At 32.5% G+C, this 12572-nt stretch overlaps 2 protein-coding genes across 2 annotated transcripts; both read left to right on the forward strand.

Moving 5' to 3' along the window:
* The first annotated feature begins 502 nt into the window (after positions 1 to 502).
* Ccm3 (programmed cell death protein 10 Ccm3) lies at positions 503 to 6036 on the forward strand. Its single transcript, XM_075290725.1, has 5 exons — positions 503 to 692; positions 768 to 945; positions 1017 to 1149; positions 1549 to 1713; positions 5792 to 6036. Exons 1-5 carry the CDS (start codon positions 585 to 587, stop codon positions 5874 to 5876), a joined length of 669 nt encoding a protein of 222 aa, XP_075146840.1. The 5' UTR covers positions 503 to 584; the 3' UTR covers positions 5877 to 6036.
* Positions 6037 to 8446: 2410 nt separating this feature from the next.
* On the forward strand, positions 8447 to 9426 carry LOC142226002 (uncharacterized). The gene is made up of 3 exons (XM_075295862.1): positions 8447 to 8975; positions 9032 to 9168; positions 9214 to 9426. The coding sequence occupies exons 1-3, from the start codon at positions 8447 to 8449 to the stop codon at positions 9424 to 9426; spliced, it is 879 nt and encodes a 292-aa protein (XP_075151977.1).
* Positions 9427 to 12572: the final 3146 nt, after the last annotated feature.

Genomic DNA, 12572 nt, shown 5'->3' on the forward strand with positions numbered 1-12572 from the left:
AAAATATAACAAGCTGGTTGCGCTTGGCGTTTCACAAAAAATAAAATGGCTCTTCTAACAGTAGTGATGGCAAAACACTTTCATGTACATTTTGTACTTTTTGATATGCTTCCCCCATCACAGTTCGCGATGGTTGTGGTGACATTTACGAGTCTGTGGTAGCGATGAGGATGAAATGGAACTTTGAAATGCTGGCAGGGAACCCACACAAATAGTTTTAATAAATAAATTATTTCTTAATTCACATCGCAAATGGCGCCATGCTACAAACGTCAGTTTTTCAAGTAGAAAAATCAATGTATGCTAGTTTTTCCCATTTTTTGGTTTTGTATGGAGTTTCAATGCGAAAACCGAACAGAGCACCGGCCTTTACGTATGAAGTTTTTTGCGACAGTATGGCCGCTAGAAGTAAGCATTGTACTTAAATAATTATTGTGGATAGCTTCTGAGCCGTCGTGTCAATTTAACGTAGTATCACACATGCTTACGCTACCTCTATTTTGTGCACTAATTAAGCCTTAAAAGACCTATTATCTCTTCCGTGTTGGAACCTATTAGTTTTTCATTTAATTCATTTATATTCTATGCAAATACCAAACAAACATTATCAATCCAACAGCAGCAGCAGCATGGGTGAATTGCCAACACCATCACTTGTTTTGCCTGTAATACTTAGACCCATTTTGTCAGAGGTAAGATTGGAATTGACATCATAAAGATAAACATCCATTGACCAGAAGCAATTGATTTCACTTCCATGTTTTCAGTTGGAAAGGCGTGATGTTGGAGCAGCACAGTCTATACGGTCATCTATTTTGAAGACGGAGCAAAATAATCCAGGATTTTGCTACGATCTAATAGTGGCCATAGTTCGCAAAGCTGAACTCAATGTAAATCTTAACGAATCCGTATTGAGACTGCAAGGGAATTTACCAGAAACAGACTGTAAGTTAAATATAAAACTTTCCTCGTTATCGTTCTTCTTATATAAAATTTCGTATACTTTAAATTTACAGTGAATGAATACCGTTTGACACGAACAGAAGAACCATTCCAAGAATTAAATCGTAAATCCGTTGCCCTAAAAGTTATACTAGGTCGTATACCAGATGAAATCCAGGATCGTAGAACGTTTCTAGAGACTATAAAGTAAGTTTAAGAACATCAAATGCTTTTGTCCATATGATTTAAATTTGCCAAATTCCCAATGCACCTATATTCACTCAATAAATAAACTAAATGCAGGGTACAAAATTGGACATAAATTTTATGACTGATATTTCGCCACAAATCCCGTAAATTTAAATTATTTATATATGTTACTAATGTGTGGGAGCCCATGGTAGTGGTAGTATTCCACAAAATGTTGATAATTCACAAGAAAGCAAGCTTCTCAATTCATCAAGTTTCTTTGTCTATCGAGCTCGAATAATAAATAGATTATTATTAATCGCCTGTTTCGGTATCTGGCTAATATGCAAAAGCAAATTTCTTTTATGCCTCATATTTTTTTATTGTGTAATGGTTTTTTTCTATTGCAATTTCTAGGGAGATCGCCAGCGCCATTAAAAAATTACTAGATGTCGTGAATGAAATTGGCAACTTCATCCCCGGCGTTACTGGAAAACAAGCTGTGGAACAGCGTAAAAAGGAATTTGTAAAATATTCGAAAAAATTCAGTACAACATTGAAAGAATATTTCAAAGAAGGACAGTAAGTATTGCTATTAAATTGTATTTTTAAGTAATTTAAGGTACCCTCTTTCATATAATGGTGTCAGCCGTATACTAAAATATTTTCTGAGTATATTTTTGATTGTAATTGCAACAATTATTTAATTTTGTTGATCGGATTAAACCGGCTCAAATGAAGCTTAATTAAACTCGTAACATATTTCATGTCCGTTTTTTTTTAAATCCCCTTATGTACTCAGATTTATTTGAATTTTACAATGAAAGTCTTCAAGTCAATTAATTTCTTATAGAATGTTCAAATATACAGTGAATCCTCTCAATCTGGGACACTCTAAAAACCGTCCAGCTCCCAAAAGTTGACAGTTGTCTGGGAACGTTTGTTATATTAACAAATTAAAATTAACCTCTCGTAACTGGACGCCACCAAAATGTGGACAAAGTTTAGTCGACTGTGGGTGACCACTTCTCACAAGTTTCACTGTACTTGGGAACCCCTATACTTTAATACTAATACCTAAGTTCTAAGGTCCTAAGTCCCAGAACTCCTTTTTTAATAAAGACAACTGTATGGATTTACGTGAAATCATCTAGACCTAAAAAAGCAATATTTCGTAATTTTATTTTGTCGGGCTATGAAAAATGACAAATGTCTTATTATCTTATCTGTGTTTGCAAAATACTTTTGTTGTCTAACCACCAGGTAATAGATACGCTAAAAGAAGTTTCAAAAGAATAACACTAATAGAATACAAATCTTCCTTATAAAAGTAATTTTAGAGTAAATATATTGAAAAGTCAAGGACTATTCCATCACAAAACCGTGAAGTGTGGACCAACTGAATATTAATGTGTACATGTATATCAACCCCATAGCACCGAGTTTCTTGCAGCGTATTAAACCAGTGAAAATGTTAAGTGATGTGTTCCTTCTTTTTTCATTATTTTATTGTCAAAAATTTATTTCCATAAGAGATTTTATCAAAATTTTATTTCGAAAGAAAATTTTATCATAATTTCATTTCGATAGAAAATTTTGTCTAAATTTTATGTCTATAGAAAATTTTTTCAAAATTTTATTTCTATAGAAAATTTTGTCAAAATTTTATTTCTATAGAAAATTTTGTCAAAATTTTATTTCTATAGAAAATTTTGTCAAAATTTTATTTCTATAGAAAATTTTGTCAAAATTTTATTTCTATAGAAAATTTTGTCAAAATTTTATTTCTATAGAAAATTTTGTCAAAATTTTATTTCTATAGAAAATTTTGTCAAAATTTTATTTCTATAGAAAATTTTGTCAAAATTTTATTTCTATAGAAAATTTTGTCAAAATTTTATTTCTTTTGTTTTGTTATTGTTGGTTTTGTTCTTTAAGCATTGTTGTTGTTTTTGTTGCAGCTTAAAACCATACATATTTCGGCATAAGCCGGCTATCAATGTAAAACCTTTTTTCGGAGGGTTCAAGTGTGGTTTTTGTTGGGTTTAATAAACTGCCTGAATTTATTCTGATAATTGGTTGATAGTTTTGCTGCAAGTAGAGGATGCTGATGAGGAATGTGGTAATTCCGAAACGTGCGTCCATCCAACCATCTTGCAGTCTATAGGGCTTTGCCCAAATAAATTTGACAAACATTCTTTTCCTCTGTTGGTTAAGCTACACTTGTAGTTTAGTCAATGTATGGTTTTAAGCTGCAACAAAAACAACAACAATGCTTAAAGAACAAAACCAACAATAACAAAACAAAACAAATGGAAAAAGAAGAGGAGGCACGCTCAAAATAAACCCAGCCATGTGAATTCAAATCGATGATTTGACAGTGGCATAGGAAAAGAGATATGTTTGTTTCGAATTTATTTCGGCATAAGCCGGCTATCAATGTAAAACCTTTTTTCGGAGGGTTCAAGTGTGGTTTTTGTTGGGTTTAATAAACTGCCTGAATTTATTCTGATAATTGGTTGATAGTTTTGCTGCAAGTAGAGGATGCTGATGAGGAATGTGGTAATTCCGAAACGTGCGTCCATCCAACCATCTTGCAGTCTATAGGGCTTTGCCCAAATAAATTTGACAAACATTCTTTTCCTCTGTTGGTTAAGCTACACTTGTAGTTTAGTCAATGTATGGTTTTAAGCTGCAACAAAAACAACAACAATGCTTAAAGAACAAAACCAACAATAACAAAACAAAACAAATGGAAAAAGAAGAGGAGGCACGCTCAAAATAAACCCAGCCATGTGAATTCAAATCGATGATTTGACAGTGGCATAGGAAAAGAGATATGTTTGTTTCGAATTTATTTCGGCATAAGCCGGCTATCAATGTAAAACCTTTTTTCGGAGGGTTCAAGTGTGGTTTTTGTTGGGTTTAATAAACTGCCTGAATTTATTCTGATAATTGGTTGATAGTTTTGCTGCAAGTAGAGGATGCTGATGAGGAATGTGGTAATTCCGAAACGTGCGTCCATCCAACCATCTTGCAGTCTATAGGGCTTTGCCCAAATAAATTTGACAAACATTCTTTTCCTCTGTTGGTTAAGCTACACTTGTAGTTTAGTCAATGTATGGTTTTAAGCTGCAACAAAAACAACAACAAAATTTTATTTCTATAGAAAATTTTGTCAAAATTTTATTTCTATAGAAAATTTTGTCAAAATTTTATTTCTATAGAAAATTTTTCAAAATTTTATTTCTATAGAAAATTTTTCAAAATTTTATTTCTATAGAAAATTTTGTCAAAATTTTATTTCTATAGAAAATTTTTTCAAAATTTTATTTCTATAGAAAATTTTGTCAAAATTTTATTTATATAGATAATTTTGTCAAAATTTTATTTCTATAGAAAATGTTGTCAAAATTTTATTTCTATAGAAAATTTTGTCAAAATTTTATTTCTATAGAAAATTTTGTCAAAATTTTATTTCTATAAAATTTTGTCAAAATTTTATATCTATAGAAAATTTTGTCAAAATTTTATTTCTATAGAAAATTTTGTCAAAATTTTATTTCTATAGAAAATTTTGTCAAAATTTTATTTGTATAGAAAATTTTGTCAAAATTTTATTTCTATAGAAAATTTTGTCAAAATTTTATTTCTATAGAAAATTTTGTCAAAATTTTATTTCTATAGAAAATTTTGTCAAAATTTCATTTCTATAGAAAATTTTGTCAAAATTTTATTTCTATAGATAATTTTGTCAAAATTTTATTTCTATAGAAAATTTTGTCAAAATTTTATTTCTATAGAAAATTTTGTCAAAATTTTATTTCTATAGAAAATTTTGTCAAAATTTTATTTCTATAGAAAATTTTGTCAAAATTTTATTTCTATAGAAAATTTTGTCAAAATTTTATTTCTACAAAAAATTTTGTCAAAATTTTATTTCTATAGAAAATTTTTTCAAAATTTTATTTGTATAGAAAATTTTGTCAAAATTTTATTTCTGTAGAAAATTTTGTCAAAATTTAATTCCTAATTTCTTTGTCAAAATTTTATTTCTATAGAAAATTTCGTCAAAATTTTATTTCTATAGAAAATTTTGTCAAAATTTTATTTCTATAGAAAATTTTGTCAAAATTTTATTTCTTTAGAAAATGTTGTCAAAATTTTATTTCTTTAGAAAATGTTGTCAAAATTTTATTTCTATAGAAAATTTTGTCAAAATTTTATTTCTATAGAAAATTTTGTCAAAATTTTATTTCTATAGAAAATTTTGTCAAAATTTTATTTCTATAGAAAATTTTGTCAAAATTTTATTTCTATAGAAAATTTTTTCAAAATTTTATTTCTATAGAAAATTTTGTCAAAATTTTATTTGTATGGAAAATTTTGTCAAAATTTTATTTCTATAGAAAATTTTGTCAAAATTTTATTTCTATAGAAAATTTTGTCAACATTTTATTTCTATAGAAAATTTTGTCAAAGTGATATGTGACTTAGCAAGGATTGACTATTCTATTTTCGTTTCTAATGACTTCATGGGAAAATTCAATGACTGAATGGGTTTTTAGGTGATCATTATCACATAGCCCTAAACTCAATGTAACATTATCAAATTAAAGCATTTATTAAAGGCATTTTCTTTTTATTCTTTTCTTTTCAGACCAAATGCAGTATTTATTAGTGCACTTTACTTAATACGACAAACAAATCAAATAATGTTGACTGTTAAAAGTAAATGCGAGTAGAACAATTTTTGTGCTAAACTTAGTGGCATTTTTTTGTAATAATTTTTAGTTTTTATTATAACTTAACTATTTTATTGAGAAGAGTATAATTTTACCTATTTTTTACCCTAATACTAACAAATGTCCTTTAACAATAAAGAAAGAAAACAAATCTGTAAAAGCCATTATTAAAAATATTTACATAAGAATAATAAAGAATCATTCGCCTGAAAGAGAAGGAGAGAGGGAGTGAGCGAACGAGAGAGAAAGGGCAGAAAGCAATATCAGAGGAATGGAATTTCGTTTTTTTTTTAATTGTGGACAGCAACCAAGAAACATTTTTAGTAACAAAAAAAAGGAAATGATTAATTTTGAAAAAAATAGAAACATATATAAAACGTTTACAAAATATATTTATCAATTGTTTATTATGTAGTTTTTAGAATTTTTGGAGTAAAACAAACAATGTGTAAAGATAATAGATGGCGATTTCTAAAATAGTAAACAAAAAATATACAAAACAAAAAGAATTGTAAATGTAAATATTTATTAACTTTAATACTTAGAATTTTTGTTGTTGTTTAATTGATTGATAAATGTTTTATGTTCGTTTTGTAAAATTGATTTGAAGCTGTAATAACAGAAACAAAAAAATGATTTTCACATTTTAAATGATGAAAAGTTTAAAATAAATATGAAGACAAAACTGAAATGAATTTCCGTAACTGCAACTAGACAGCATTAATTAAGAAGAAAAATTATTAAAATAATTCTTTTAAAGGTATTAAAGAAAATGAATTAACTCAAACTATTTGAACTATCTACACAAATCCATACATGCATATATATACATAGAAATTAACAATATTTTATTTTGTTTTTATGTTAATGAGAAATAACAAATAGAGAAGGAGAGTATAAAATAAAAGTAAAATGACAAATAAATATCTATTTATAACCAATAAAAAATGTTTGTATATATTTATTTTTTGGGCCGTCTATATGGAAGTTTCTTATACATTTAGTTCTCAGTTAATAAAACTGTAGAGCTCGACCGAAGCCGATATTTGGCAAAAAAAAAAAAAAAAAAAAACAACAATAATGGCCGTATACCGTAGCTGACGGTATATTTCAAATACTGTACCTGAGACTTTTTCATTTTTTCATCCTACCAATATCTACCACTGGCAGTGTGTCTGGTAAATTCAGTAAGATTTTTTTTCCGGATATAGGCATTTCAATATGGGACCTATATATAGCCGATATCTGGAGACTTTTGAGTTTTTAATTTTAATTTTTGTGTCTTCGTCAATATCTACCACTGGCAGTTTGTCTGGTCTGGTTTCCAGATATGGGCGATCCAATATTGGGCCTAAAGATAGCCGATGACTAGTGTCTATATCTCAAATACTGTACATGAGACTGTGATTTTAATTTTGATTGACAGTTTGTCTGGTCAATTCACCGAGAATGGTTTCCCAGGTATGGGCGATCCAATATCGGTAGATAAAATATAGATAGCATGAAGGACATTTATACCTATTGTATATTATTTATACCATAAGAACCCTTGTAACACTAGATGGTAGGCCACGGTAATTGTGCCCCAGCTAATATCATGCAAAATGCAGTCGCCGGTACTACGGCTTATGCGGAATTTATATGTTGTTGTTGTAGATTGTGTTGTGTTATCGTCCATTTTTGTGTTGCGCTTTGGTACATCAGCTTGTAATCTTGTAGCTTCTCACTGCTTCAGCTACAGTACCCATAAGAATGCTGTTCAGACCTGCCTGATTTAGAGGCTGTTTGTAACGCTGGATCTCAAGAGATACAGGCTAAGAACTACCTTACATATTCCAGGGGAACTAGAATCTGTTGGTATGTTGCAAGCTCTTACTGCGTGAGAAGGTGTAATGATGGCAAATGTTCGATGGGAGAATTGCAAGGGTTGTAACGACACCAAACAAATGTGGTCCCATTTAAACTTGAACCGGACACTAGATATGCTAGTGTTCTCAAGACGTCAGATATCACTCCTGATATCTGCTATAACGGGTAGCTATCTTATAGGCGAATTTGCAAAAACTATTGGTGCGAAGTATAATGACTACTGTATTAGCTGTCATGATGCGGAGGAAAAGGAATCAATTAAGCACTTCTTGTGTGAGTGTCCTGCATTTTGTGTAAGGCGTGTGGCAGCCCCGAACTTGCCGACTTCTGAAAAAGAACGAGATGGCAACCCTTCAGCTGACAGACGAAGAAGAAAACAATTACTAGTTGCTCGCGAGTTGTTCAGCCTTCAACTGTAGCTTTTTTTAATAAAAGAAATTTATTTCATTGTCGCACAAATTTATATTAAATAAACATAGTTTTAAATAGTTGTTAAGTTAATCGGAAGTCTTTTATTTATCCAAACAACTATATTGGTGACCCCTGCAGTTCACGTACGGCACGGAATACAATTTATTTCATCTTTATTGGGAAATTGTATTCTTGGAAGCAGAGCAGCAGCAGAATTTTTGAAATTAACGTCAATTTCATCAGATTTTGTGCATGCATCGTTTTGCTATGACAAATTTTCTTTTTTGCTGATGCATACCAGTCAATACAATTTGCGACAACGAGGAAACATTGATTATAAGGAAGATTCTGGTAGTGGCGACGATTTGGATTTTTACGACTCCAGTAATACTGAAATGTCAGAAATGGAAAACATTCTAAAACGTATGGAGGAGTTACAGAGTGAAGTTCTTTCTCTTCGAGAAGCACGGCAGCCTTCGAGTGATGTGCAACGACCTGGAATTCATCGGGTACATATACCTAAGTTCAATAAGCATAATCCTGAGTTGTGGTTCGCCCAAATAGAAAGATCTTTTGCTTTGTATGACGTCACCCAAGAAGCAGACAAATTTGATATTGTTTCTGTTCACCTCGAAGATGACATACTTTTGTCTGTCGAAGACCTTATAACAAATCCTCCGGCTGAGAATAAATATACTGTTTTGAAACAACGTATTGTTTCAAGATTTGCTGAATCCCCAGAATCCAAATTACGTCGATTGCTTCAAGGAGGAGAAACAGCTGGTTTAAAACCATCAGAGGTTTTGTCCCATATGAAACGTTTGGCAGTGGTAATGAACCCATTATTCGCACTTTATTTTTGGGACAAATGCCAGATTCAATTCGACCTTTATTGACAGTGTGGGAGGAAGAGGACTTAGACAAGCTTGCGAAGATGGCAGACAAGATGTTGGATGCCAACATGGCTAATGCTAGTGTAACACCTTCTTCACGATTTGACATGCATAGTTCCGTGAATGCCATAAATTCTTAAGTATCTTTGTCGGATATTTGTAAGGCTATTAAAATCTTAAACGACAAGTTTGATACCTTACAAATTCAACAACATGGTAAGAACAAGAATCGTCATCGATCAAGATCTCGAAGCAGCCCCCGAGTCAACAAAGATTCCAGTGACAATTCACTTTGCTGGTATCATCAGAAGTTTGGAGATGCTGCTCAACATTGCAAACCTAATTGCACTCGTTACAATAATACATCGGGAAACTAATGGTGCTGTCGTCAGTCCACAGGGTTGACGACAGCAACAAACTTAACCCTGTTGAAGAAAACCGTTTACACATTTTCGATAAATCTACAAAAATGAACTTTTTAATCGACTCCGGCTCAGTGGTGTCTGTAGTACCACCTTCATCACTTAAGGCAACTCTTAAACCATCCACTATGAAACTTCTGTCAGCCAATGGACAAGAGATTCAAACCTACGGTCATTGTGTTTTCAAATTAGACCTTGGTCTACGACGCGAATTCAAGTGGTTATTTATTATTGCCGACGTCAAATCGCCAATATTGGGAGCCGACTTTTTAATTAATTATAATTTGATAATTGATCTAAAAAGAAGATGTCTTATCGATAATAAAACGAAGCTAAGCAGCCGTGGCAGCATTCAAATACCAGGTATTTTTAGCATATCAATTCATTCTACATCAACGGGACATTTTAAAAAATTAATTGATGAATTCAATGACATAACAACGACGACATTGACTCGCAAGCTAGCTACGGAGCCCATTGTCGTCCACAACATTGAGACCACAGGACAACCTGTTGCTTGTCGCCCACGTCGACTTTCTGGTGAAAAACTTGCAGTTGCGAAAGCAGAAATTGAATTTTTACTAGAAAATGGAATATGTCGTCCTTCGAGAAGCCCATGGGCCAGCCCACTCCACATGGTGTCGAAGAAAACTGGTGGTTGGCGCGCATGCGGTGATTACCGTAAGCTGAATTCCCAGACTGTACCTGACCGGTATCCCATAGCCAATATTAACGACTTTTCAGAAAGATTACATGGTAAGTCCGTTTTTACTACACTTGATCTGGTTAGGGCGTATTATCAAATTCCTATGGCAAATGAGGACATTGAGAAAACGGCGGTGTGTACACCATTTGGTCTGGTGGAATTTTTATACCCTCCATCATAGGATGGGGGTATATTAACTTTGTCATTCCGTTTGTAACACATCGAAATATTGCTCTAAGACCCCATAAAGTATATATATTCTGGGTCGTGGTGAAATTCTGAGTCGATCTAAGCATGTCCGTCCGTCCGTCCGTCCGTCTGTTGAAATCTCGCTAACTTCCGAACGAAACAAGCTATCGACTTGAAACTTGACACAAGTAGTTGTTATCGATGTAGGTCGGATGGTATTGAAAATGGGCCATATCGGTCCACTTTTACGTATAGCACCCATATAAAGGGACCCTCAGATTTGGCTTGTGGAGCCTCTAACAGAAGCATATTTCATCCGATCCGGCTGAACATCGGAACATCAACATCGGTCCATAATTATATATAGCCCCCATATAAAGCGATCCCCAGATTTGGCTTGCGGAGCCTAAAAGAGAAGCAAATTTCATCCGATCCGGCTGAAATTTGGTACATGGTGTTGGTATATGGTCTCTAACAACCATGCAAAAATTGGTTCACATCGGTCCATAATTATATATAGCCCCCATACAAACCGATCCCCAGATTTGGCTTGCGGAGTCTCAAAGAGAAGAAAATATCATCCGATCCGGCTGAAATTTGGCACATGATGTTGGTATATGGTCTCTAACAACCATGGAGAAATTGGTCCATATCGGTCCTTAATTATATATAGCCCCCATATAAACCGATCCCCAGATTTGGCTTGTGGAGCCTCAAAGAGAAGTAAATTTCATCCGATCCGGCTGAAATTTGGTACATGGTGTTGGTATATGGTCTCTAACAATCATGCAAAAATTGGTCCACATCGGTCCATAATTATATATAGCCCCCATATAAACCGATCCCCAGATTTGGCTTGCGGAGCCTCAAAGAGAAGTAAATTTCATCCGATCCGGCTGAAATTTGGTACATGATGTTGGTATATGGTCTCTAACAACCATGCAAAAATTGGTCTACATCGGTCCATAATTATATATGGCGCCCATATAAACCGATCCCCAGATTTGGGTTGCGGAGCCTCAAAGAGAAGCAAATTTCATCCGATCCGCCTGAAATTTGGTACATGGTATTGGTATATGGTCTCTAACAACCATGCAAAAATTGGTCCACATCCGTTCATAATTATATATAGCCCCCATATAAACCGATCCCCAGATTTGGCTTGCGAAGTCTCCAAGAGAAGCAAATTTCATCCAATCCGGTTGTAATTTGGAACATGGTGTTAGTATATGATCTTTAACAACCGTGCCAGAATTGGTCCATATCGCTCCATAATTATATATAGCCCCCATATAAAACATTCTCCAGATTTGACCTCCGGAGCCTCTTGGAGGAGCAAAATTCATCCGATCCGGTTCAAATTAGGCACGTGGTGTTAGTATATGGTCGCTAACAACCATACCAAAATTGGTCCAATCACACAAAAATTGGTCCATATCGGTTCATAATCATGGTTGCCACTAGAGGCAAAAATAATCTACCAAAATTTTATTTCTATAGAAAATTTTGTCAAAATTTTATTTCTATAGAAAATTTTGTCAAAATTTTATTTCTAGAGAAAATTTTGTTAAAATTTTATTCGGTTCATAATAAAATTTTCATCATTGTCAAAATTTTATTTCTATAGAAAATTTTATCAAAATTGTGTAAAACAGAGTGTGAAGCTGTGCACACCAGAATAAATCCTTGAAAACGGTTTTGACGAAGTCAACCGAAATATTGGAAATAAAACTTAAATAAAAACATCATTCCTATGTTTTTTAATCGACCTATAGCCGAAACTATGATAAGCATTGCATAAAAATTTTATTTCTATGGAAAATTTTGTTCAAATTTTATTCGGTTCATAATCATGGTTGCCACTCGAGCCAAAAATAACCTACCAAGATTTTATTTCTATAGAAAATTTTGTCAAAAGTTTATTTCTATAGAAAATTTTGTGAAAATTTTATTTCTATAGAAAATGTTGTTAAAATTTTATTTCTGTAGAAAATTTTGTCAAAATTTTATGTCTACTTTGTCAAACTGAATTATATACGTATTGGATCGATCTTTTTGGATTTAATATATACCACGTATGGACTTACATACAATTTAGAAGATGGTGTTAGGAGGTTTTAAGATACCTTGCCATCGGCAAGCGTTACCGCAACTTAAGTAATTCGATTGTGGATGGCAGTGTTTAAATGAAGTTTCTACGCAATCC

Source organism: Haematobia irritans, chromosome 1, assembly GCF_050003625.1.
Source record: "Haematobia irritans isolate KBUSLIRL chromosome 1, ASM5000362v1, whole genome shotgun sequence".
Lineage (NCBI taxonomy): Eukaryota > Metazoa > Arthropoda > Insecta > Diptera > Muscidae > Haematobia > Haematobia irritans.